The sequence below is a fragment of the Hakea prostrata genome, chromosome 5 (genome assembly GCF_041222555.1).
Source record: "Hakea prostrata isolate BN-2017 chromosome 5, UWA_Hpros_2, whole genome shotgun sequence".
NCBI classification, from domain to species: domain Eukaryota; kingdom Viridiplantae; phylum Streptophyta; class Magnoliopsida; order Proteales; family Proteaceae; genus Hakea; species Hakea prostrata.
Genome location: NC_142604.1, coordinates 42,832,198 through 42,859,515, shown reverse-complemented (window position 1 = coordinate 42,859,515; position 27,318 = coordinate 42,832,198). Strand labels below are relative to the sequence as shown.

The following is a 27,318-nucleotide window of genomic DNA, read 5'->3' as shown; positions in this document are numbered from 1 at the left end:
TGAAAGATCTTAGTTGATTGGAACCGAAGCCTTGTCTTTCGAAGGTCTTAGTCAGTCGGAATTGAAGCCTTGTCTTTGGAAGGTCTTAGTCGGTCGAAACCAAAGCTTTGTTCGAAGGTCTTAGTCGGTTGGAACCGAAACCTTGACTTAGAGAATTTCGGAGAACTCTTCTAAGCTTTCGAAGGTCTCACTCGGGTTTTAAACCAATGCCTCAACTCAAAGAATTCCGGAGAATTCTTCTAAGCTTTCGGAGGTCCCACTTGGGTTTTAAACCGATGCCTCGACTTAGAGAATTCTGGAGAATTCTTCTAAGCTTTCGGAGATCCCACTCAGGTTTTAAACCGATGCCTTGACTTAGAGAGTTTCAGAGAATTCTTCTAAGCTTTTGGAGGTCCCACTTGCGTTTTAAACCGGTGCCCCAACTTAGAGAATTCCAGAGAATTCTTCTAAGTGTTCGGAGGTCCCACTCGGGTTTTAAACCGATGCCTCATCTTCTGAAGTCTCGTTCGGGAAAAGCCAATGCTTTGTCAGGAGGTCTCACTCGGGCATAGCCAATGCCTCTTGGATTGATCGGTGCCATCTATGCAATCATGTCATGCCTCCATTCAAAAAAGATTTGGTTCTAAAAAATATGAATCATATTGCGAATTCAAAAAATTGAAGTGTATTAGATTTCAAAGGCTGAAAATGACTTCTACAGATAATTCTTAAGATGCCTTGCATTCCACGATCGATCTAGCTCTCGATTGGTTGCCGAATTCTTCAACTTATAAACCTCCCAAACCAACTGGTTTCACAACCATGTATGGTCCTTCCCAAGAAGGATCCAGTTTCCTTTGATGATGTGGATCAGAGGCTAGAGTGCTTCTCAGGACTAGGTCTCCCGATCGGTACTGTCGGTGCTTTACTCGAGCATTGTAGTGAGAGGCTACTCTTCTTTGATAGTGCTGTATTCGTGCGATGGCTCTTGTTCGGACTTCGTCTAGTAGATCCAGACTGTCTAACAGCCCTTGTTCATTTGCTTTTTCTTCAAATTCTCGATCTCTGAGAGTCCCTGTCATCACCTCTACTAGAGCAAAGGCTTTTGATGCGTAAGCTAACTTGAATAGAGTTTCTCCCGTTGATGTTCGAACTGTAGTTGGGTAAACCCAAAGCACATTCGGGAGTTCTTCGACCCACAATGCTTTGTCAGACTCGAGTCTCTTCTTTATCCCATCTAGTAGGGTTCGGTTGGTTGCCTTTACTTGACCATTTCTTTGAGGATATGCTACTGATGACATTCGATGCTCAATCATGTATGTGTTGAAGAATTGCTCGAATTGGGGGTTGTCGGATTGTGTTCCATGGTCAGTGACAAGAACTTTTGGGATCCCGAACCTATGGGTAATTGACTCCAACACGAACTTTTCCACTCTTTTCTCAGTAATAGTTTCCAAGGGGATTGCTTTAACCCATTTGGTGAAGTGGTCGATCGCCACAATCAAGTATTCTCGACCACCGGAAGCTTTGGTGAACTTTCCCATGATGTCAATTCCCCACATTGGAAATGTGATTGGATCAAGAATTGACGTTAGGGTTGCTACAAGGCTTTTTGACACGGTCGAATGAATTTGGCAATTGTTGCAGTGGTGTACATACTCCATAGCATCTTCTTGATCCTTTGGCCAGTATAACCCGAGCCTCAAAATCTTGTGCACTAGTGCCCGACTGCCCATGTGCATCCATAGATCCCTTCATGTACCTCTGCTAAAGCAATTTTCGATCCTTCTGGTCCTAGACATTTGAGCAGTGGTCCAGCAAAAGATCTTTGATATAACCTTCAATTTTGTATTGGGAATATTGTTGCTTGAACTTGAACAATTCTGGCTTCTTTTGGGTCTTTGGGCAGCTTATCATCTCAGATGTATTCAACGATCGGGTCCATCTAGCATCGTTCATCTTCAATGTAGGAAACTTCTTTCACTTGGTTGCTAGGGGAACTCAATTCTTCAATGTAGACCGAAGGCTCAAGAGTGTTTTATTTGGCATTAGCTAGCCTTGAGAGTTCGTCCACCATGGTATTCTTCTTTCTCAGGATTTGACATATTTTGACATCTTTGAACTCTTTTCTTAGGATTTCTATCATCTCCTGATATTTCTGCAACCTAGGCTCTTTGGTCCCATATTCTCCCTATACTTGATTAACAATAAGCTGAGAATCACTGTACACAATCATCTTAGATATTGCCAAAGCTTTCGCCAACCAAAGGCCAACTATAAAAGCTTCATATTCGGCCTTATTGTTGCTTGCTTCGAACCCGAACCATAGAGCATACCGAATGATAAAGCCTCCTGGACTTTTTAAAAGACTCCTACTCCAGCCCCATGTTTGTCGCTCGAACCATCCACATAGATATCCCACATGGTCGGGATGTTGGGTTCGGTAACTTCTTCCATTGGAGTTGTAGTTTCTACCATAAAATCTACTAAGGACTGGGCCTTTATGGCTGTACGAGGCTTGAAATCTAACTGGAATTCTCCAAGTTCTACTGACCATGTGACCATCCTTCCTGATAAATCAGGCTTGTAAATAACTTTTTCAAAGGAAAAGTGGTCAATACCTCGATCGGGTGTGCTTGAAAGTATGGCATTAGCTTTCAGGCTGCAATCATTAGGGCTAACGCTTGCTTCTCGATCTCTGAATTTCTGGTTTCGGCATACAAGAGTATGCGGCTGACATAGTAGATTAGCCATTGCTTTTTCTCCTTTTCCCGAACAAGAACTGCACTAAATGCTGAAAGTGAAGTTGCTAAGTAAACTTGTAAAGTCTCACCCTTTTCTGGTCAGGACAAAAGTGGTGGCTTCCCAAGCATGGTTTTTAGATTCTTGAAAGCTTTCTGACATTCCTCCGTCCATCGTGCCTCTTTGCTTCCTTTCAAATCCTTCAAGGCTTTGAAAAATGGCGGACACTTTTCTCCCGATTATGCTATGAACCAGTTCAATGCTACAACTCTACTTGTTAGGCATTGTACCTCCCGAACGGTCTTTGGAGGCTCCATATCGATCAAAGCTTGTATCTTGACTGGATTAGCCTCTATCCCTCTTTGAGAACCCATGAACCCTAGAAATTTTCCTGAAGACACCTTGAACTCACATTTTTCTAGGTTCAGTTTCATATGATATTTTCTTAAGACTGAAAATACCTCTATCAAATCAGTTGTATGTCCCGAATGTTGAAGGCTCTTTACTAGCATGTCGTCCACATATGCTTCCATGTTCCTTCCAATCAGATCCTCAAAGATTTTGTTCACAGCCCTTTGATAAGTTGCTCCCGCATTCTTTAATCGGAATGACATGCCTTTATAATAGAAACTTTCACGATCGGTCATGAAGGCTGTAAATTTCTCATCTTCATTGTTCATCAGGATCTAGTGGAGAGTGCTTGGGTTCTCACATCCACTTGTTTGGCACATCTCTTCCAGCTCCCTCCTCTGGTGAAGTTTGACGTCAGAGGGACAGGCGTTTCCCAGATAATGGTGGGCGTCGGTGTGTTAGGAATGGAAGTCGTGAAGGTAACTCTGGAAGTCGGCGTGTGGCTGATGATAATGGGGGTCGTTACAGAAAAATAAGTAATGTTCTACCGCTTCAAGTGGATGCAAGGCTGGCGGAGAGTGGAAAGGAGGATGATTGGTGTGCTGAGTTACAAGTAGTGAAGAACCAAAAAAGGCCTGTTGCTTCAGGGAAGGACGGGCAAAATATTTCTGTTCAGGGGGATAAAATACTGAACAAGGGGAAGGCTGTTGAGACAAGTAAGTCTCAGAACTTGGAAATGGAGAAGTGCTTGGCTACGGCTGAGGATGAACAAGGAGGTAATGAGGTACTGTCTTTGGAAGCGTCCGAAGTTCCTCAGAGTTTTAATTTTGAAGATTTTCTAAATTTCAATAATGATGATGATTTGAAGGATGCTACTCATGCTCCTCAAATGCCTGTGGAGCGGAATGAAGCTATGCAGGAGGGAGACATTTGTGGACTTGGGAAATATGAAAAGGAAAAAGAAAATGAAACGGAAGTCTCGGTTTCGAGAATGGATCCTTTACTAATAGACAAAATGGACTTGCTTCTGAAAAAATTGGAGAAGCTGGAGTGAGTGTCTATTCATACTTTGAATACTCAATCTGTAACTTTGGTCTCAAAATGCGATTGCCCAAAGGTAGAAGGGAATTCTGATCCGATGAATGGGATGAATGGAATGCCAAAGATTTCAACCTGTGATGCGTAGACTCAAACCGAGCCACATGATACCTTTGTTGAGAATGATGTGAATAACACAAGTGAGGAGATGAATATGATGGATCAAGGGTCTCATATGGATGTTAGGAGGGATGACCAACCGATCATCACGATCCCAAATACTCGCAAACGCCTAAGGACTTCCCCGGACTACATGCAACTACAACCACTGGATCATTTCAATATGTTCTTTGACTAGTTAATGCTTCAATACTTGGAACCCAATAATCTGTTCTGGTCTATTTGGGGTTCGGTTGAGGCACGTTACCTGCTTAATCCCCATCCAGTTATACCAATACGACAGGTTGATCCAATTCAACAAGTTCCTCAGGCAGTGTTTCAGAACATAATGGTGGATCCGGTAGCTGGCACCCCTCAGGTTTTCCCATATCACAAATACTCTGATTTTTTTCGATTTCTGTATTGTTCTGTTTATTTCAATTCTTGCTATTATCATGAGTTGGTTGCGTAAGCTTCATCCAGTTTCTAGAAATAGGTTCTTTGCTTAACTTAAGGCATGTTCTAAGGGCCTGTTTGGTTACATGAATCCAGAGATTTCAAATCTCTGGATTCATGAATCTGAGAATTATACCTGTTTGGTTGTAAAAATCTCTAGATTCATGAAATCTAAAGATTCACCTTTTTACACTAAAAACGTGAATCTGTAGATTTATGGGTAAGGGGTGAAATCCAAAGATTTCAAAAAAGCTATACATTTACACATTCACAAAAATCACGTCGATCAAATAATTTTTTAGGATGAATTCACAAATTTCATTTCACAACCAAACATCTAATTTTATAAATTATAACTCCATAGATTTGAAATCTCTAGATATTTGAAATTTCCAGACTCATGTAACCAAACAGGCCCTAAGTAAGTTATGACTATATGTCTGCTGTAGCCTCTATTCTGTTCTGGTGGAATCTGTTTGAGGTTTCACCCTTCCTGTGTGGACTTTTATATATATTAAGCTTTTGTCATTGTGGTCTGTGTGTCTCAACTGGGGAGAGAAGTCGTGGAAAAAACTTTGTGAGCTTAAGGTTCTTCTGTTGAACTTATACCTTATTGGAAGCATTATGAAAATCCTAGCTTGGAATGTGAGGGGCATCAATGGTAACTTCACTCAGCAATGCTTAGGGAAATTGATAAAGAAACATAACCCGAATATTATTTTCTTATGCAAAACCAAGTGCAAGGATCATCTGAGACTAGTGATGGAAAAAAATAGGCTCTTCACTGGATTTGATGTTGTTAAGCATATTGACTGTAGGGGGACTAAAGGGTTGAAGGGTGGATTGATTGTGTTAGCCAGTCCTGGTTTTCAAACACAATTAATCCACTATGATCCATCTTCGATCTTTTTAAGATTTCAGCTAGGGTCCTACTTTGGGGTGATTGGATTCGTCTATGCCCCCCTGCAATGTAAGGACCGAAAGCTCTTTTGAATTGAGTTAGGAGCCGTGCTACAAACTCTCCATGACCCTTTCATTCTAATGGGTGACTTTAATGAGCTTCTCAAAAAGGAGGAGAAGCTGGGAGGCACTTTCAAATCCTCGGGTGCTCAGTCCTCTTTGCGGAAAATTCTGATGGATGAACAACTGCTAGAATTGGCACCTCCTGGGTGTCCCTTCATGTGGACTAATAGACAAGCTCCACCTAAGCTTGTTAGGGAAAAATTAGATAGAGTCTTCTGTTCCCCCTCTTGGGTCGGAACGTTTCCCAATCCTAGAATAAATAAGTTACCCGCGACAGGGCTCGATCATAATCCCTTAATTTTGGAACCAATCCGTAAATTAGGTTTGGTAAAGAAACTCTTTCATTTTCAAAATGCCTGGTTTTCTCACCCTAATTTTCTCTCTGATTGCCAGTCTGCCTAGGAAGAAAACATGGGTTTTTCTCTTCCGGGAAGATTAGCAAATCTTTCCCGATTTTTGAAAAACTGGAACTCATTTGTCTTTGGTAGAGTGGATAATTTGTTTCATAAAATTTCTTTGGAAATTGAGGTGTTGGAGAATGAGAGGATTCCGGATTGGAGTTTGATCCAACAAAAAAAACAACACCTGGAATGGGCCTTGAATGGAGAAGAGATGTTTTGGTTTCAGAAACCTAGGGGAAAGTATATCTCGGATGGTGATCGTAATACGTGATTTTATCATTTATCAACCAAAATAAATCTCCATCAAAGGAAAATTGACACCATTTGGGATAATGGAATTTTTTATTCTAATCCCACGGCTGTCGCGGGGGTTTTCGCGAAATATATGAAGAATTTATATCAATGCACGAACCCCCTGGACCCTGAGTTTGCCAAATGCCTCTTCCCATCGATTCAGGAAGATGTAAGAGGAATGGCATTGATCCCGGAGCTTCAAGAGATAAAAGATGCAGTGTTCTCTCTAGGTCCTTTTAAGGCCCCATGAGTTGATGGGTTCAATGCATTTTTCTTCCATAAATTCTGGGACTTAGTCAATGGTGAGGTGTGTGATTTTGTTAAAAACTTTTTTTTAAATGAAGTCCTTCCTCCTGGCGTAAATCATACCTTGTTTTGCTTTATTCCTAAAAAGGCGGATCCATGGGAAGTTTTTGACTTCCGACCTATTAGTCTATGTAATGTGTCCTATAAAATCATAGCTAAAATTTTGGCCAAAAGATTGAAACCACTTCTTCCCAGTTTTATTTCACCTAATCAAGGAGCCTTTGTAGCAAACCGACAAATTACGGATAATGTTTTCATTGCTCATGAGATTTTCCACTTTATGAAAAACTCTAGATCAAAGAAGGGTTTCCTTGCTCTTAAGCTTGATATGTCTAAAGCTTATGATAGGAGTGGATAGAAACATCATTCTAAAGCTCTTTCATTTCCTTGGGTTTGATGACAAATGGTGTTCCCTGGTTAAAACACTCATTTCTTCACCCTCTTTCTCAATTAAGTTGAATGGATCTCCATATTATTTATTTGAAGGAGGACGAGGATTGAGACAAGGGTGTCCTTTAAGTCCTTACCTGTTCCTTTTGATTATGGAAGTCTTATCTCGTTTACTTAATGAGTACAGGGATCTCAACCTTTTAAGTGGTATCAAATTGGGACGTGGAGCACCGGAAATCTCACATCTGTTCTTTGCTGACGATACCTTTCTCTTCTGTAAAGCAGACATGGAAGAAGTTCTAGCACTAAAAGCAATATTAGAATTGTTCTCTGACTTGATAGGTCAAGAAATTAATTTCGACAAAAGTGGAGTGTTCTTTAGTCGAAGTGTATCTATTACAGATAGACATAGATTAATGAACATTTTGCAAGTTCCGGAAATCAAGAAGGAAGCTACATACTTGGGAACAACATTGCTTGTCGGAAGAGGAAAATCAAGGCTACTTCAACCTGTCCTGGCGTGGATGGCAACCAAAATGGCAGGATGGAAAGCAAATAATTTAACATTTGCGGGAAGAGGGATTCTCATGCAATCTGCCATCCAATCAATGGCCCTATATCAACTGCAATTTATAAGGTATCCAAAGTCAATGTGTGCAAAAATTGACGGCATTTGCAGAAAATTCTGGAATGGCAAACCTGGAAAACAAAGACAGCTTAATTTGATCTCTTGGGATAAGTGCTGTCAACCAAAACATGAAGGGGGCCTGGGATTCAAGAAACTGGAAGATTACAACAAAGCATTATTACTCAAACAGGGATGGCGACTGCTGACGCAACCACAAGCTTTATGGGTCAGAATCTTGAAGGCTAGGTTCTTCAAAAATTCGTCCATTTTCGACCCAAAAGTTGCCAAAAAAAGGGGGTCATGGACATGGAACAATATCTCAAGTATACTTCCACAACTTAAAAAACTGGCGTGCAGGAAAGTAGGCAATGGAAGACAAACCTCTTTCTGGTTTGACCCATGGTCACCACTTCAAGGAATGATAGACTCAACCCAACACAATCTAACAATGAGGCAACGGCACATTACGGTTGAAGAAGCATACAACCATCCACAAATTATGGAAAGGGAAGTGTCTCTGATCTCCACTAACCCCATTTCCAATATTTTTCAACAGCTCTCTTTGACTGACCGGGATGACATCTGGATATCTAGATTATCCCAAAATAGTGAATTCACAGTCAAATCTGCAATTCGAGCAATTGCAAATGATAGATCAACACCTATGACTCGATTGAACGAGGCATAGTGGAAGTTTATGTGGAAGATCCCAATCCATCCCAAATTTTTGGCCTTTTTCTGGAGAGTATTACATAATGGACTACCCGTTAGAGCCAAGTTAGCCCACTGGAACAACATCAAACCTGAGTGTGCGATGTGTGGACTAAAAATTGAAACTAGCTGGCATATCTTGATCTCATGTGATTGGTCAAAGAGAATCCATGCAGTTGGGCCATTAGGTTTAAGAACAGAATATTGGAGTTATACTTCGATATTAAGTATGTGTCAAAATACTCAGCGTCAACTTGATAGGGCATCTGCAAATTGGTTTTTCTCTAATTTCATAATTACCTGTTATTTCTTATGGCATGCGAGGAACTCAATGATATTCTCAAATAAAATGACTGACCAAACAAAATTATGTCCAGCATTAATTTGTGGGTTAGATCTTCACAAAAAAATACTGGTGGTTATGAAACAAACAACCCATCAATTAGCTCAACCAACAGTATGGGTGAAACAACATGGGTGGTTGATAACCTATGTAACAATATGCCACGTTTGACTAATGTAGTTTTAATGTGTGCAGGGGTTCTTAACAAACGGGTGAACGTCGTGGGATGGAGCATGGGGATAGCAGCCGATGGACATATAATCTCCATCAATTTTGGCAAGATTAACTCTAATGACACACTAGAAGGAATACTTGTGGGACTGCTCAATGGAATCAAAGCTGCAGATAATTTTGGAATTCAAGCAAATATGGTTTGGAGTAACTTGGAGTTACTAGCACAACTCCTACCTAAACCAACAACAACATTTTGGCCTTTGTCTGTAATAGACAAATTATTAAATGTAGCTAACAGAACATTAGCAATCAGCTTTGATGTTTTCCCATCCCCTGAGCTCCAACAATGCTTCACAAATATGGCTTTTTTGGTAACGGATATAGGCTATGAAGATATGAACCTACAATCCTACTTATGTAATTGCTTCTAAATTAATGTTAACCTTTTTATTCGTATAAAAAAAAAAAGTTGGCCGTCTGCAGGAAAACCCATCCAGTGGAGGCCCAGTACCTACATGACCAACTGTATGCCTAATCCTAGGAAAAAGAGCTCAATTTGAGGCTGGATCTGCACCATACCTTGTTGTTTGGCCTTTATCTTGAGTCTTGATGTTGTAAATCCTTGGAGTTTTACGCCAATAGTAGTTTTAAAACAAGGCTTTTCCTGGATATAGGAGGATGTGGATTCTTCACGACTTTGTTTAATGCAGTTAAGATTGCCCAATTGTTCCAATCGGGCCTCTAAAGACTACATTTTCATCTGTAGTGGATGAGGACTAATGGTGATTTCACATCTAAATATAAAATGAGGCTCCTAAAACACATCTCTTACACCCTTGTCTTGAAGCCTATTGATCAAATCCATCTTCTGCATTGGAAACCTCTGAAGACCTTGGATTATCCATAATCTATAGCATGAGGGCTCTACTCCAGTCCGACAACTCTCCCAGCTAGCAGATTGGTGTTTCCCTTCTGCCATTTCAGGTTTTCGTCCTCCTCCTCCTTTTGCTTCTCTCTTGCTCTCTCTCTCTCATCCTCCCACCCTTCAATGTCGCTTGTTCTATTGATTTTGTTTCACCCATAAACAAAACCTATAGTGTATACTTATCCGTGGTCCTTACCTTTGCCAGTTCCCTGTTTTATTATCAAATGTACAGTAAACTTATTCAGTTAATAGGATACCTGTTTCTGTTTATGGGTATGCTCTTGTTAATGAATTCTAGAACACCCTATGAAGTGATCATAATTACTTGTGGAACCAATTCCATATTGCATATGAACACTAGAATTCATTCTTAGAGATCTCAGGTAACCATCCTTCAAAGGGTTTGGTTTGGATCCTCTACTTGGAGGATATCTCCCAATGAGTGCCCAATGAATGATGAATGATTGCCACGTGTGATGCATCTACCCAAATTTTGGGTATGTATGCCTGTGTATCCACACAAAGACAAATAGTTTTACATAGGATTAGTAGCCCTTTTTCTCTAATTACTAGTCTTATTTTCAAGGACCTGTATTATTGAAGAGCAGCTCTCAGGCACAATTTCAAGCCGTTTATCCATTATTTCTATTCCTATTCTCTTCAAAGCTTATGGTTGGTCAAAGAAGAGAGAAAAGAGTTGGAATTAAAATTGACAGTAAGATTAAACTTAAGTTCTACACTCAGAATCCTTAGGTATACCAAGGTAGTTAGGGCCGGGATCTGGGTCAGAAAAGTCTTATGTTTTCAGTTGGATTCTTCACACAACCGAAATTAAGGGAAGAACATTTGTATCCCAAATCATCGATAGCTTGTGCTAGCGACTATCAAAGCTCTGCTTTTACTTTCTTTATCTATTTATCTATATAAACTAGGGGTGCAAGTTTGGCTCTGGCGGCCTTGACCCGCCCAAAGCCTGCCCTGAGCCCGAATAGGGCTTGTGCTAAAGATTTTGGTCCTAAGGGCAGGTTATGGCCAAAATATTATGGCCCTGAACTAGGGTCAAGGGCGGGTCTGGGATTACTCTCTGGCTCGTCCAGCCCATCCTGGCCTATCCCTGATTTTGGCCCTACTCTTGGCCCTAATTCTGGCCTTGATTCTAGCCCTGATTTTGGCCATGATTTTGACCTTGATCTTGGCCCTGATCATGACCCTGATTATGACCCTGATCTTAGCCCCGATTCTGGCCCTGATTTTGGCCATGATTCTGACCCTGAACTTGGCCTTGATCCTGACCCTGAACTTGGCCCTGATATTGACATTGATCTTGGCCTTGATCTAGGCCCATGATTTTGACCTTGATTTGAGTATGAACCCTCCACCCATATGGAGATGAATTAATTATAATCCACTTGGGTGAATATTTGACACATGTCAGATTTTAAAAACATTATCATGTTTTGTAAAAAAATTAATAAAAATAAATTATATCTTCATTACCAATGTAATAAGCATTCACCTGATTTGGCCTGATCCTGATCCTAATTTTGGCTCTAGTCTTAATGTTAATTTGACCCTGATCATGTATTAAATTTTTACCCTAATCTTCACATTTACATTGATATAACTTTAAGTCTCGACTTTGACCTTCAGTCATTTTGATCATATTAGATTATGAGTTCACTGTTTATATTATTTTTAAGATAATTTTTATTTTTCGAACTAAGTCATTTTTAGTTCTTTTTTTTGGACTAAGGCGAGATAATATATTATAAATAATAAAAACTAGTATATAGAGAATTAATATCTAATAAATCTACACCCCAACTTTTCATCATGAATATGGACATCTTTCTTTTGCCTCCCATGTGATATTTAAGAAAAAAAAATTATTAAGGACAGATAGCTATGTTTGTAACTAAAATATAATTTTCTTTAATTACGAAAAAAATATCAATCAGTGCCAACCCATCCTGACCCGACCCAATTAGGGCCAATTAGGGCGGGAATGGGCTTGGCTTGCCTTGTAGGGCTTAGGGCCAGGGACAATAATCCTTGGCCCTGAACTAGGGTCAGGGCGGGAATGGGTTCAGATTATAACATATAGGGCTGGGCTTGGGATTACAAAAGCCTGGCCTAGCCCGGCCCAATTGCAGCCCTAATATAAACAGTGGAGACGTTCAGGAATCCTTAATTTGCAATTACTCTAGGTTGATTACCCTAGATAGATTCACTGTAGGCGCTTCCAATCTTTAGATCTGTAGACATTAACAAAGTTACACTTGTTTAAACTCGGTATCAAGGAGTTTGTTCTATTAACATAGGGGATATGCTGTCACTCTTCATGGAAGAAGAGTTCAAGAAGTATAGGCTTATTGTTTTCTCTTCCAGAACCACTTCATATTTATTACTAGTTGGAGATTTCTCAAGTTCTTGGAGAAGTAATTCCACTGTTACTGGTTTAGACCAAAACTAGCTCCAAGACCAAAAAGGGATGACCAATTTATAATTGAATCCTTGGATAAAGCCTCTACCTGGAAATGGCATAAAAAAATTTCTTCTTCTATTGAAAGTAATTTTGTTTGTCCAACTAACGTATTTACCAATTGGCTAGACTTCATATGAAATGCAATGAGAATTAGTAGAGGGTTAAAAGCTCCCAATGACTAATATTGTAACTGTAGGTAAAATTATAAATTGTTTGCAGAGAACAGGCCCATTTTTGTACTGGAGATGTTTCTAGAACCACAGCAATCAAACCCCTGTGAAACTGTTTCTCAGATCAGAAACTTCAGGAAGTGTTTTTGGTGCTTCTCAGTAGAAAAACATTAGTAGTGTAATCAGATGGATGCAAACTTTTGTTGAGCTTCTATGCTGGCTGATGTTGAATTTTTTTTTTTTTGTATTACACTTTTCCCGCATTTCTTGTTCATTTATCTAACTGCTTTGTTATGGGTTCTGGACTTCAGGATCAAGATACTGGAAAATTGTAGGAACAAATGGGAAGGTTATTGATTACACAATTCAACTCTACAGTTGGTGAGCTTGGACTAGTTTGCATATATTTTTGCCAGAGAGCTTAGTTGTGCCCCTATTATTTAGTCAGAAGTGGAAAGAGGACTAATTTTGTTGTGGCTTTGTTGATTTAGCACTGTATTAGGTACTGTTTAATTAAAATTATTAGAATATAATGTCTAGCCTTGAAAATAAGTATTAGAAGACTAATGCATCATTTCTTGCACGAGGATCATTCCAATAAAGATATAATGTGAGGGGGGATTTTCTCACAGTTTAAATTTCGGAGTTGAGTGTCATATGGTCAAGTACTTTTTAAGTATTTGTATCGAGTACTGTATTGTGCTAGCTTATACAATTTGTTATGATTAAATATGTGTTTTATAAGAGAGAGATTTTCAAAATGTATCATATTGTATAGTAGGATGTTTTAACCCATGATTATACCAAGAGCATATAATATCATACCATTAAAGAAGCGGCTCAATTAGCAGTGATAAATACCTTTTAGTGATCAACATCTTTTAGTGGTGATGTCAAGACTCGATTTTTTGTGGTGGTATGTATGATATTCTTCACCCTTGATTAAGGGTGTCAATCGGTACGGTACCAGCTTTGATACCGAAAACCAGAACTCTACTGTACCAAATTTATACTGTACGATACGGTTTTGGTATTTGTAAAAATGGTTCGGTATGATTTCGGTATTAAATTGGTATGGAAAAATGGTTTAAACACGGTATCTAGTGCGGTACACTCTTGGTACAAACAAACCCATGTCACATTTGTTATTAGTTCATTAAGATTCTAATGAAATTGTGACCAAACAATCAATAAAAATTGATATTAAGAGAGACAAAGTATGTAAATCTAATTAATAGAGACAAAGCAAGTAAATTTAAGAAGAAGAGTGAAGGATGAAATAAAAAACTAAAATAGGGAATTATGAATAGAGAAAGGTTGAGTGTTTTCACTGTAAAATTACATTTATCTTCCTAAATTAGGTACGTTATCAATTCGGTATGGTTTCTGAATGTACCGACGGTATGAATTTTTGAAACCAAAACCGTTCCAAAGAAATTCGGTTTTGGTACGTACCGTACCGAATTCTGAACGGTACGGTATGATGCGGTTTTAGGTGGCGTGGTTCAGTATGGTTAAACAGTTTCTGTACGCAATTGACACCCTTACCCTTGATATATTTAAGATTATCGGTTAGAAAAAAGAATAAAATAATAAAAAACTGTTATAAAATAGAGAAAATATATTAAATACAAAAAAGAAAATTAGGACAAGATGAGTCCCAACTTTTTTATCAAGTTATTCATTACATATTTATAATGAAACTAGCATCTTCTCTTATATGGAAATATCACGATTTATAAAAAAAATATAATATATGATTTTCACATACAATAAAATGATTTTGATATGAAAAGATGGATCGCTAAGATCTTCGGTAAATGGATTGCATGCTAAAATGCTTGAGATTTTGATTTGGAAGTTATATATTTTGGTATGATCTTTTTGGGGTAATGACCATCCATAAATATATATTATTCATAACAAAAACAACACATAACTCAACATTCAAACGGCAATTTAGAGTTATGAGCAATAAAGTGATGGAAACTACATGAACTGAACAAAGATGTGTTTAATGGATAATAGATTATTTGAGTGGTGGACTGATTCAATGTGAAATTAATGGTTTATTGGTAGAGGGGTAGACTTGTGACATGGATAATGCTTTCTAGTTAAAACTTTAACTTAGGACTTGTTTGCCTTCGAGTCTAGATCCTCTCCACCTTACTTGCCTTTTCACTCATTCACCCATATTGCCATGCCTTACACGAACACACTCATGTGAATTGTGGTCCCACATTCATATAAGTGCGGGTGCATAGGTGGAGGGGCAGGCTGAATGGAGAGGATCTTCACTTCTTACCGTGATTCATTGTAACTTTTCCAATACTAATTGACATAAATGGTCAACAGTAGGGTTATTAGCATATAACATCTTTAATTAGATATTGAGTGGTGATTGAGCTGATTTTTTTATATATATTTTTATATTTTTTATGTTTTATTTTCTTTTTATGTCAAAGAGTTGGTTGACTTGAATTGTTATTGGTCGATTGCATTATTATTGACCACATTCAATCCGATTTCTAATGTGATATCATTAGCTCACACACGAAGCAATGCAAAGTGCTAAATATGTGCATTTGACGATATACTATTCTAGCATGATACTACATGCATGTCGTAATCTGTAATTTATCATCTTAAACGTAGGATTAATAGATAATGCTTACTAATAAGGAATGTTTGGGCTAAAAATTAGACTAGATTTGTGGAGGTTTATTGCCTGACCACTTCATCTACAATAAACATCTAAAGCTTCCTTCAAATTGTTATTGCTTTAAGTTTTGACTAGGAAAAGAGCAAAGTATCATTTGCAAGTAATAGGTGGGAATGGGAAATGGCTAGTGCCCAATTTCTCACACTTGTCCCTTTGATTCTTGCTTCCCTTCTTGCTGCCTGATTAAGGAACTCAGTCCTTATGCACATATAATGAACAAGAATGGGGACAATGGGTCCCTTTGATTGAACGCCTCAACTCGGCAAGATGGGATTGCTAGTGTTTCCATTCACAAAAAATCTATATGAAGGGGATGTAATGCAGCTCATAACCAGGGAGATCCACCTATCATCAAAGCCAAATTGCACAACTATTGCCTTAAAAAAATTTCCAAACTACTCTGTCGTGGCCTTCCTCATATCGAGTTTCATTCCCACGAACATTTTCTTGGATTTTTTTTCTAGGATTTGATATAATGGAGGAGTTTGTGTCATGAAAATGTTATCTGAAATTACTCGAGAAGGAATGGAAGCGGTCTAATAATTATATCTAAGACATGATGTAACCAGTTGGCAATTAAATTGAGATCCTAAGTAGATACAATAGAAATTGAGAGAGAGAGAAAAAAAATATAGAAATTTACATTGGAGATCAAAAAAGAAGAAGGATATCACTTTTCTTGACAGCAAGGATTAGGATAAAAAAGTTAATGTTTGTACATTCTTTAAATTGATGGAATAAAAGAAATCTACGAATTGGATTCTAGAATTTAGATTTGCCAAACATTACCTCCAATTCCAACAATCGTTTGAACGGAATATGTATAGCGATTTTTGCCTACTATCTAACCAATCAAGTACTATATAGAAGTAAAAAGAGAGTTTCTTGAATGGTGATCAAAGGAAAACAAGAATTGATCGATAGGAAACTTAGTTTCTAAGTATGAGAAATCAAGAGCTCTGTATTTTTATAAGAGTTACAAAATAGATCAAATAGAGAAGGTAGAAACATGGATAGCAAGTTTATAATGAAATTGAATGTCTTTGTTCTCTTTTTCAAATCAGTGAATTGGTGGAGATGGAAGGGCTTCTTGAATCGAGTTTTATAGTTCATCTTGTGATATTATTATATTTTATAGGATAAAACCTGACGGGATGGCTTGAATGGCTACCACAAGTCTTTCTTAACTCATTTTCGGAGGCAAAAAAAAGAAGCCTACAATTAGTGGCGGACCAGGATGCAATAGGGGGGGGGGGGGGGCGAAGAATGAAGGCTAGGTAACCTTCCCATTTGGGGTCCTACCTCTAAATTATTTTATTAAATTAAAAAATAGACCTACATATATTTTGTGGGGCCCACACATATTTGGAAGAAAAAAAGATAAATTATTGATAATGATATTTTGTTTCGGACAAAATATAGGTAAAATTAAAGCAACAATATAAAAAAATATATACACATGACTTAACTTTAAAAAGTTAGATGCAAACCAAAAATTTCTTTAGTAAGTGATGTAACCAAAAAATTTTTTTAGGTAAGAGATGCAAATTAATGGTAATTAGTTACCTACTAACTATAAACATTTTATTCACAATACAAAATCAAATAACAAAAATTACAAAAGAAATAAAGAAACATAGAATATAAAATCAAATAAAAAGAATAACAAAAAAAGAAAAGAGAAAAAGAGAAACAATAAATAAATTGAGAAAGAGACTAATTATGGAGTAGATTTTTTTCCAAATTTTCTTAAGCCACGCTTATAGAAAAGGAAGAGAATAAATAGGAAAAAAAGAGGATAGAGGAGAGGGGATATAGGAGAATAAATAGGCATTGAAGAGTTAGTTTTTAATTAGAAATAACATTTTGATTTTTTGAATACCTCATAAGATTCTTTTTTCAAAAATTTCCTTTAACTCACGTTTATAGAAACAGAAGAGAATAAATAGGAAGAAAAGATGAGAGAGAAGAGAGGGGAGAGTAAATAGGGATTGATGAATTAGTTTTTTATTAGGAATGACATTTATACCCATCATTTTACCTTTAAAAATTGTTCACAATATTGGAGGGGGGCCAAATAGTGACATTTCACATGTCAGAAGAGAAAAACCGGAAAAATTGAAGGAATTAAGGGAATATGTATAAAATTTTAAAAATCCGGGGAGGGCCATGGCCCCCTCCGGCCCCTTCATAGGTCCGCCCCTGCCTACAATGCTAGGACTAAGCAATTATTTCGTTGATCGCCCCAAACATGCCAATATTAGCACTAATGGTGGATAAATGTAATTCATTGTTCAAAAAACTTTTCAAAGTTCCTAGAGCTCTTGGTAAGGCTAGTTGGAAAACTCATTGTGAGACTTGATTAATAGAATGTCTAATTGTGGATTTCGGATTTGTTGAAATTGAGGAAGAGATAATTTTTTGCACTAATTGGGAATCTAGAGTTTCACCCCACTTAAAAAGGTCACTGAGTCTTTTATATTACCCAATCATGCTAAATTAATTTTTTTCTTCTTTTTCTTTCTTGATACCCAAGTCAGCCTTTTTTTTTTCCGTAGGATTCTTAGAACATCGATTTGTAATTAAGTCCCGAATTTTGAATTGCTAATGATCCTTATCGTCAGTTTCCTAGTCTGAATTGTATTGTACTCAATGTCTTGGTATTTCTAATTTACGCCTCCTTATTCTCATCCCTATATAAACTCTTCTCAACCGTAAAATCAGAGATACATCGATCGTCAACTTCCGAATCGTCAAAAACCTCCAACCTGATTCAATCTCCAGTCTACGAAAGATTAATCTTCCTGCAGGTGTTGGCGGCTATCATATCCAAGCAGCGATCTTCGGCAAGAATTAAATATATATGGAATTGGCAATGGCAGCAGCAGCAGGTTGTACCAAAAAGAGAAAAATGGCAGCAGCATCACCAGCATCAGCAGGAAATTGGTCTGATCTTCCGGAAGAGTTGTTAGACGAGATTGCAAAGTGCCGATCGTATTCGGTTACGAGCTGTCTGCGTTTCATGGCGATCAGCATTACCAGAGACTCCCAACCAACTCCCTCGCCAGTTCCCTCTTTTAATGATGTTTCCTAGGGATCCAAAAGAAGGAGAAACAACCTATGAATTCTTCAGCATTGTCGAAAATAAATCTTATTTCCTGGACTTCCCTTTGGAGATGAGTAATAAGAATTTTCTTCCTACATCCTGCTATGGTTGGCTGATTTTCGAAGAGAATTCGTCCTTGGGCCTCTTCAATCCTTTCACCAAAGCCCGCATAGAACTTCCATCCTTGAGCATAGAACTTCTATCCTTCGAAGAATATTTTCCTAGAGAACTTTTTAAAACTCGTGTTGCTAAGGTAGTATTATCAGCAAGCCCATCTTCCTCTGATTTCATGACAATTGTCTTGCTTGATTTTCCTTGTCTTTTGTTAATCTCCAAATTTGGAGATAAGAGATGGACTTTAATTGAAGATCGACGATCTGAACAACATTTGGAGATACACGATATCATATTCTTCAAGCAACAAATCATTACACTAATATTTGGCGGAGAAGTTGTGATAAGAGAAGTAGTACTAGTTGATGATGGTCATGGAAATCCTACCATTATTAAGACTAGTATTAAGCAGAAACTGAAGTGAAGAGCTTAGGTGACCGTGTGTATTTTCCATGTCTGAGTCCACCTTCATGTATCTCAGCCCGTGACTTCCCTGAATGTAAAGGTAACTGTATATACTTCCACGATGTATTTACAATTTCTGGTGACCATGCTCTTCCTCTGTTCGATTTGGCAGACAAGCAGTTTAAGCCATGGCCAGCCTATCCTCAAGGAGGACTCGCTCATAAGAAATGCATCTGGATTACACCAAGCCCAGTTTAATCTTTATGTATATATCGACAAAGGCTGGCTAGCTAGCTACAACTTTTTCTTCTTATACTCTATTTTATTAAAATTGACTGACATTTTGCTGGGTAGTGAGCTAGATTTGTTTGATTTTTGTTTTCTTCGACCGATTACTTTTCAATGTCTTTGATTTTATTATAAATTTATCTGTTTCATGGTTGTATTATCAGATGATTCAAGTCAATCAGATTGACCCATTTACTTAGGCTGTGTTTGGCATGATTTTCATAAAACAATCAAGCAAAAAGTTTGATGATTCTTTGTGCATTTGATTGTTAAACTGTTTACAAAGGGAGGAAGACCACAATTGAGTATTTTTCTTTTAAGAGTTGTTGATTAGTGATAGAAGAGCAAGGTTCTACAAGAGGTAAGCATTTTTGTCCTCTTTCAGTGCATTTCTGCAAATTATTATAGTTTTGAGTTCTGAAAAAAATTTCTGATTTAGTTATTTTCCCCCTCTTTCTAAACATCTAGGCGAATACCACATTTCTTCAGGTATCAGAGTTTAGTAGCTCTACTTCTCTTCATCATTTGCTTTTCATATGTAACAATGGAATCAGTTCCAAGCTTTTCATTGGAGGTAAGGATTTTCTTTGAATAAATTAGAGGTTTTAAGAGAACTTAAATTTATCTTGACTATAAAATGACTGTTGGTAGTGAAATTGCAAACTGATTCCCTTAGGGCCTGTTTGATTACATGAATCCAGGGATTTGAAATGAAAGAAAAATTAAAATCTATCGATTTCAAATCCATGGATTCATGATTCAAAAAACTGTTTGGTTCTTTGGTGAAATGAAATTTGTGGACTCAACCTAAAAACTATTTGTATTATCAGATGATTCAGATCAGGCTGACTCATTTACTTAGGTTGTGTTTGGCATGATTTTCATAAATCAAACAAGCTAGAAGTTTGATGATTCTTTGAATGAATTAGAGGTTCTAGATGTTTACCATTTAATTTGGTGAATTGAATCTGGATCGTCCAACAAATCTCCTAATTTTTCTTCCGATACTTTTTTGTTAGTTATTTTAACCTTCTATGAAAAGGGAAACCTCCACTCAAGATTCTTGTAGGCAGTTAGAGAAAGGGACTAACATCTCTTTGAGAACTATGTTCTTAACCTACGAGTTTATGGGGGCTTACTAACTACTGTTTTCCCATATCTGATGTTTTTGTTGCCAATAGAGGCAAGAGAAACTAATCCAATAGATACTCAAAAATGATATTGGGCTTGCTCTATTTCTTCAGGGTTGAGATCGTTATTTGTTGCTGCATATCAATTCCATTTGGATGCGAAATTGATTTCTTCTTCTTTGTGCATTTGATTGTTAAACTGTTTACAAAGGGAGGAAGAAGAAGACAATTGAGTATTTTTCTATTAAGAGGTGATAAGTCATAGAAGAACAAGGTTCTACAAGAAGTAAGCATTTTTGTCCTCTTTCAGTGCATTGCTGCAAATTACTATTGTTTTGAGAGTGAAAAGTTCCTAATTTAGTTATTTTCCATTCTTTCTAAGCATCTAGATGAATACCACCTTTCTTCAAGCATCTCTCCATATCAAAATTTAGTAGCTTCATCTTCACTTCGTCCTTTGCTTCTCATCTATAACAAAGCAATCAGTTCCAAGCTTTTCATTGGAGGTAAGGTTTTTCTTGAATAAATTACAGGTTTTATCTTGACTATAAAATGACTGTTGGTAATGAAATTGCAAACTGATTCCCTTAGACTCCTACCAGGTTGAAAGATGCAAGTCCAAAAGTTGAGTTTATTAAGGTATATACGAGGCTAACAAAAAATATAAAGAAAAAGGTGAAATACAAGTTTCTTTACATAAATGCACCTCTCAGAATTTGAAAGATGTTTAGACATTATAGTTGCCTGCACTTGAAGAAAGAAAAAGAAAAACACCTGGCTGGGGGGGGGGTGAATTTTCACTTGCTAGCTAGTCTTCGATAGCTTAATAATCGGATCTTGGGTTTTGAAAAAGCTTCTTAGATGAAGCATAACTCACTTGGCACATAATCACATGAGGGTACATTGTAAAACTAATGATTTATGAGAGTTTACCCACTCATGTCTTGACTATCATGGAGTATAGATTATATTTGAACATTAAAATGGAACAATTTTTATGATTAAACTAACAATTACAGAAATAAATCTCAAGATTCAGGGAACTAACAACTATGGGGAAAAAATCTGGCACCTTTGTCCCTTTCTCTTTCACTTTCCCTATACAAAATACATGACAACTTTTCTTGAATCATGAACAATTTAATATATATATATCTACAGGATCATGATAAGTAGTAACCATGTCTAAATGTTTGTAGACATAAAACATACATAAATTTCTATTAATGCTCAAGAAGCTACACGCTTTAACTTAGGGCACATAAAAAAGTATGTGGACAAAGTACGTCAAGATCATGAACTTACAAAACAAACACATCGGAAATCAACAAGTTTCTTGGTTTATTTGATCCAATGGCAAATGAAACATGCTCCTCCAGCATTATCAACTTCTCTTCATCATCATAGTTCAACAAAAGTTGGGCTTCAATTTTTTTGTTCGTGAAATATGTCTTCATTGCCGTTCTTCTTTGGACTTCATGGCCAGGAACCACATCAAGTGCTTCTATGAGCCTTTTCGACATAGTTGGGAGATAATCTGATTCCACAAACATGTTGAATGCATTAGTCAACTGCTTGAAGGGACTTGCTATCTTAGCAACCGTAGTCATGGCCTTCTTCTTCTTACTCGAAGACCCCTTAGGAGGTTGTGATGCTGGCCTACCTCAAGGTGTGGACCTTTGACCACTCGGGGTTGGTTGAGCACTTCCCTCTCCATCAGTCCTTAATGTTATGTCAACCAAGTCTAGATCGTCGAACCCTATATTAATTGGGTGAGCCGCATCCTGACCTGTGGTAATTTCATTTCCGAACCATGCAAGCAACTCATGGTGGATGGGAAGGACTGGGGTGTCATTCCAAAACTTTTCTTTGGTTTCCTGCAAACTGTGTTGGTCTAAGACCGTTGTCGCCGCCTTTCCCACATTTATGGTGGGTGACCAAGGTCGAAGCTTCAACCACCTGGCTGTGTCCCTTTCCTTTGGTTGTGTTGATTGGGATGGGGATTGTGATTCTGCCATCTAACAAGGATAAAAAGGAGCACCATCATGGTAGATTAATAGATCAATTGTACAAAACAAATCTGAAATCTGTTTCTACTATTATCATTTAATAGATGTATAGCCTCACAAGATGAACCTTTGAACAACTACTTAAACTTTACCAACCAAGATTCATACATTTAGTTTTATGCACATAAATACTCTAAAGTAAATAAATGAAATTATATTCTGTGTTTGTTGTTCTCTATATAAGGGCAGTGCTAACATTTGAACAAAATTCAATTGATCTCCCTAGGTCCTTACCTTAATTTCAAAATGTGGGAGCTCCACCCTTCCTCTATGACTCCTCATCTTGTGGAACTTGGGACTGAAATATTAATTCAGTTGAGAGTTCTAACCAGAGTTTAAATTTTAGTTCATGAAGCTCCCCCAGTTGGGTGGATTCAATTAAAGCAAAGCATTCAACCAAAAAGGAATTAAACCAGCGAATCAATGTACAATTGTGCTTATTAGTTGCAAGAACCTAGCTAGAGGCAATTCTAGATTCTGTCTTCCGGAATCATGAAAACCCAGTCCTCCATTATCTTTCAATCTGCTACAATGATCCCAAGATATCCAATGTAGCTTAGATCTCTCCCCGTCCAACCCCCCAATAAAAACAAGTTGATGAATTTCTCAATTCATTATATATCTTTTGAGGAATGTTAAAATGAGTGTCCACATACTAGGGAAGGGAAGTAGCTACTGATTTGAGCATGACTTGCTTTTCAGTGTGTGATAGGAGTCTACATTTCCAGCTTTGGATCTTCTTGGCCATCCTCTCATTCAAATAATCAAAGGCTTCAACTTTGGATATCCCTATTTAAGGAGGCAACTTATGATACTTGATTGGTTCTTTAGAGTATGAATCCTTAGCAGCTTTGAGAACCATCTGCAGGATTTATAAGGGACGTTTTGGGCTAAAAACTAGAGTAGATTTGTGGAGGTTTAGAGTAGATTTGTGGAGGTTTGTTGCTTGACTGCTTCCTCTACATAAACATCTAAAGCTTCCTTCAAATTTTATATTGCTTCAAGTTTTAACTCAGAAAAGAGCAGAGTATCATTTGCAAATAATAGGTGGGTGATGGGTTTCAAATCCATCAAAGATAATCCTTCTCTCAACTGAATTTGTAATAGCAGTGAGTATGGTTGAATCTGCAAAAATTGGTGAAGATTTATTCCTTGATAAAAATTAGGGGGTTTTGAATTAAGAAACTTAATAATGAATAAAACAAATAAACGGATGCAATAGTTAACAAAAAAATTAGAATAGTAAAAACTTTCAATCAAGATTTAATTTCAATATTGATTCTCTCAATTGATCATTGACTTAAAAACAAAAACTTTAATTTTGGGTAGATTGATTATGGTCATTGAGGATTAGTCCTCTAACAAGTAATCTTTCCCTATTTTCTCGATAACCTTTTGATCCGTCCTTTGAGTTATTCCCTAATTAATAAACATAACCTTCGGATCTGTTTTTTGAGTTATGTCTATTAATCGCATCAAATATAAAAGACCCAATCCCTAGTCAATAAACCCGGAAAAACCTTGTATTTGAACTAGGACATACATTCTTATAGAAAACTCTCTAGGGCATTGATTACCCATTCAAGTCTATATCGTCGAAACCTATGTTAGTTGGGTGAGTCGCATCCTGACGTGTGGCAATTTCATTTCCGAACCATGCAAGCACCTCATAGTGGATGAGAAGGATTGGGGTGTCATTCCAAAACTTGTCTTCGGTTTTCTGCAAACTGTGTTGGTCTAAGACCGTTGTCGCCGCCTTTCCCACATTTATGGTGGGTGACCAAGGTCTGTTGGAACAAGTAAGATTGGGCTTCGACCACCTGGATGTGTCCCTTTCCTTTGGTTGTGTTGATTGGGATTGGGATTGTGATTCTGCCATCTAACAAGGATAAAAAGGAGCACCATCATGGTAGATTAATAGATCAATCATACAAAACAAATCTAAAATTTGTTTCTACTATAGTCATTAATAGACATATAACCTTACAAGATGAACCTTTGAACAACTACTTATACTTTACCTGTCACACCCCACTTGCCGGTCTCGGTTACCCCTCGACAACCCATGGGTGTGATTCGTCACAGGATCCACGGCCTTACCCATCAATAATAATAATGCAAGAAATAGATAATCAAGAGAAAAAGCAAGTTCAAATAATTAATCAAAAGGATTACATGAATCCAAATACTCCAATAAAAGAATCAAAGAAAGAATCATTGTCCAAAAGGAATATCAAGTTTAGCGGAAGCAATCAAAATAAACTAAATAATATTCTTTCCAGTTTCTTTCTCTAAAGCTAAATAGTGCTTTTCATGAATAGCAAGAAAGGGAGTTCTCCAGTTCTTCTCCATACGATCCTCAAAATGTTTGGCAATCTATCTCGTTTGGCCATCAATGGGTGCTATAAGTGCATTCCAAGCATTCGCAGGAGGCTTCATGCAAGCTATCTCCATCTCCCACTGACGGTGTCACATCTTCTTCATACGAGAGGTTCGATCATACGAATTCTCTCCAATTTTCGAGGACGTGAAACCATCTGTACAATTTAATATAACATACAAAGAAAGGAATGAGTTCTGACGAACTCAGTAAGCATCCATATTTCAACACAATCAGCAATGCATATATGATATGAAAATATGCAATAATATGAATGCTATTAAGATCTAACTATGCAAGTCTCTAGATAGTTGACATGCTTTAAGATATAACACCAGCCTTGCTCTGGGTAGGTCTAATCACTTTGATCCCTCACAAACTGGTTACTTCTATTGGGATCCCTGGCAAAGGGGTCAAGTCCTCATCAGGCATCCATGGTTGGGGTTTAAGTCAACACTGTCTTACCATGACCATTGGCATGAGTACTAGCGCTTGTCAGGGTTTCTAACCCAATGCAAGGTCATACTGGTAACATACTATATGGAGTCCAGATATTTCCCCTATGGCACCAACCAACTCGGTTCCTTATCCTTCGCAACCTAGGAATGAGAACCCTCAAGGATTGGCTACCGCTATTGGACTCCACTCCTTAACCCTATGGTCATCCACATATTATTGGGGGTGGAAAGCTCTCATGACTCCTCATGACACCCGAGCCGCTCCTTGGACGTCTGTGAGCCCAACCCTAACATATGCAACCCTACCATTGCATGAACAATAGTGGACCACTGAGTCTCCACATGGACTAGTTACTACTGTAGGATGAAACAGAGTCACGTCACCATTGTCACGGGTCATTCAGCTTCAATTCCCCTACTGAAAGGGTAATAGCATGTAGTGTCCCTAGCCATGCAATACTAGACTCCATAGGAATGTCATCTAGCAGTCATGATAGTGTTGGAGGCATCAGAGAGCATGTGTCCCATACCACAACTCTCTAATATCTCTAGCAAAGATACCCAATTGGATACCCTTTCCATCACAACTACACTACATCAATCAAGATCATACCATACCATTCATTCAATATCATGAAGTGATTTAGTATATAAATGTTACACAAACAACAAGTGTATAACAATATTAAAGTGAATTAAATAACTACAGCAATGTACATGATTAATGAATAATGTAGGAAACAACTATTCATCATATACATGTCATTGCATATAAACAAGATAGTGTGTCCTTACCTGTAATTAACTAAAAGTTCAATAAAATGCAATCAAATCACAATTACAAAACCTTCAGTATACTCAGAAGACACCTAAACATAGGGTTACAAGAATACACAAAAATCATGAGTCAAACCAAAGCAAAAACCAAACTCACACAACAACTGTGACCCAGTCGATCGCTTGACCTTAAGCAACCCCCCTAGTTACAGACAGTTTTCCAACTCCGAAATTCAGACTTTTGATTATCCAATTTCAATCCGATTTTGGGATGATCTTAATCCGAATTCCAAACTTAACAAGTTTATAACAAAGGAGCAAATCAGAAACCTAAAATTGACAGAGATCTAACACCCAAATCATCTCCCTTGATTAGATCCATCCTTTATTCGAATGTAGGGATTTGTTTTCGGACAGGATCCTCTCAAACACATTGATTGGAGTATACAGCCAATCAAAATTAGGTTACCCCAACATGAAGGAGATAGATCTACACCATTCCAAAGTTTAAAGAAGAGAATTGAGTGAAGGGGATTCACTTACCTCAACCAGATTTGCAAACAGACGAGGGAAACAGATCCAGATCTCAAACCATGCTTTCCTCACCTTCTAGCACGTGTCTTCTGCCTCCTAACCGTCCATAATAGCAATCCCGAATATAATAATGAGTTAAAAAAATGGGGTTTGCTAATTATAGAGGATAGGGGGCAAATTAGGGCAAAATCCTGCAAACAGACCATGGCGGTCGCTTGGGGCAGTTGATTGGCCCAATCAACCGCCTTAAGCAACTGCCCCCTAGTACTTTGCAGTACATGGGTGCTTTGCTCTAGGAGTTGACTCCCAACCTCAAGCTAACTCTAAACAACACATGGGGGGAGGTTTTACCTTCAATCCAGACATCACCAAACAACTCTTGACTTCCACCAGGGATCCAATTCCCCAGCAAGGCAGGTTCATCATTCAAGAGAATCCAAATCCATGTGTTCAGGGTATGGATTGTGGACTTCAATTCGGATACTCCACAACTTAATCTGACTTGACCTTTGGGTTATCGAACCTACAATACGGATTTCAGGTTAGAAATACGGGGGTTGTTACATTGCCAACAAAGATTCATACAATTAGTTTTATGTATATAAATACTCCAAACTAAATAAATGAAATTATATTCTGTGTTTATTATTCTTCTGTTTTTTGGGCAGTGCAAATATTTGAACAAAATTCAATTGATCTCCCTAAGTCCTTACCTTAATTTCAAAATGTGGGAGCTCCACCCTTCCACTATGACTCCTCA

The 27,318-nt window shown here is 37.7% G+C and overlaps 1 protein-coding gene and 1 pseudogene across 1 annotated transcript; both read left to right on the top strand.

Annotated features, from left to right (window-relative positions):
* Nucleotides 1-7,291: 7,291 nt before the first annotated feature.
* On the top strand, nt 7,292-12,960 carry LOC149016019 (uncharacterized). The gene is made up of 3 exons (XM_089156652.1): nt 7,292-8,090; nt 9,017-9,199; nt 12,887-12,960. Exons 1-3 carry the CDS (start codon nt 7,292-7,294, stop codon nt 12,958-12,960), a joined length of 1,056 nt encoding a protein of 351 aa, XP_089012778.1.
* Nucleotides 12,961-18,172: 5,212 nt separating this feature from the next.
* On the top strand, nt 18,173-19,252 carry LOC149016018 (F-box/kelch-repeat protein At1g57790-like; annotated as a pseudogene).
* The last annotated feature ends 8,066 nt before the right edge of the window (nt 19,253-27,318 follow it).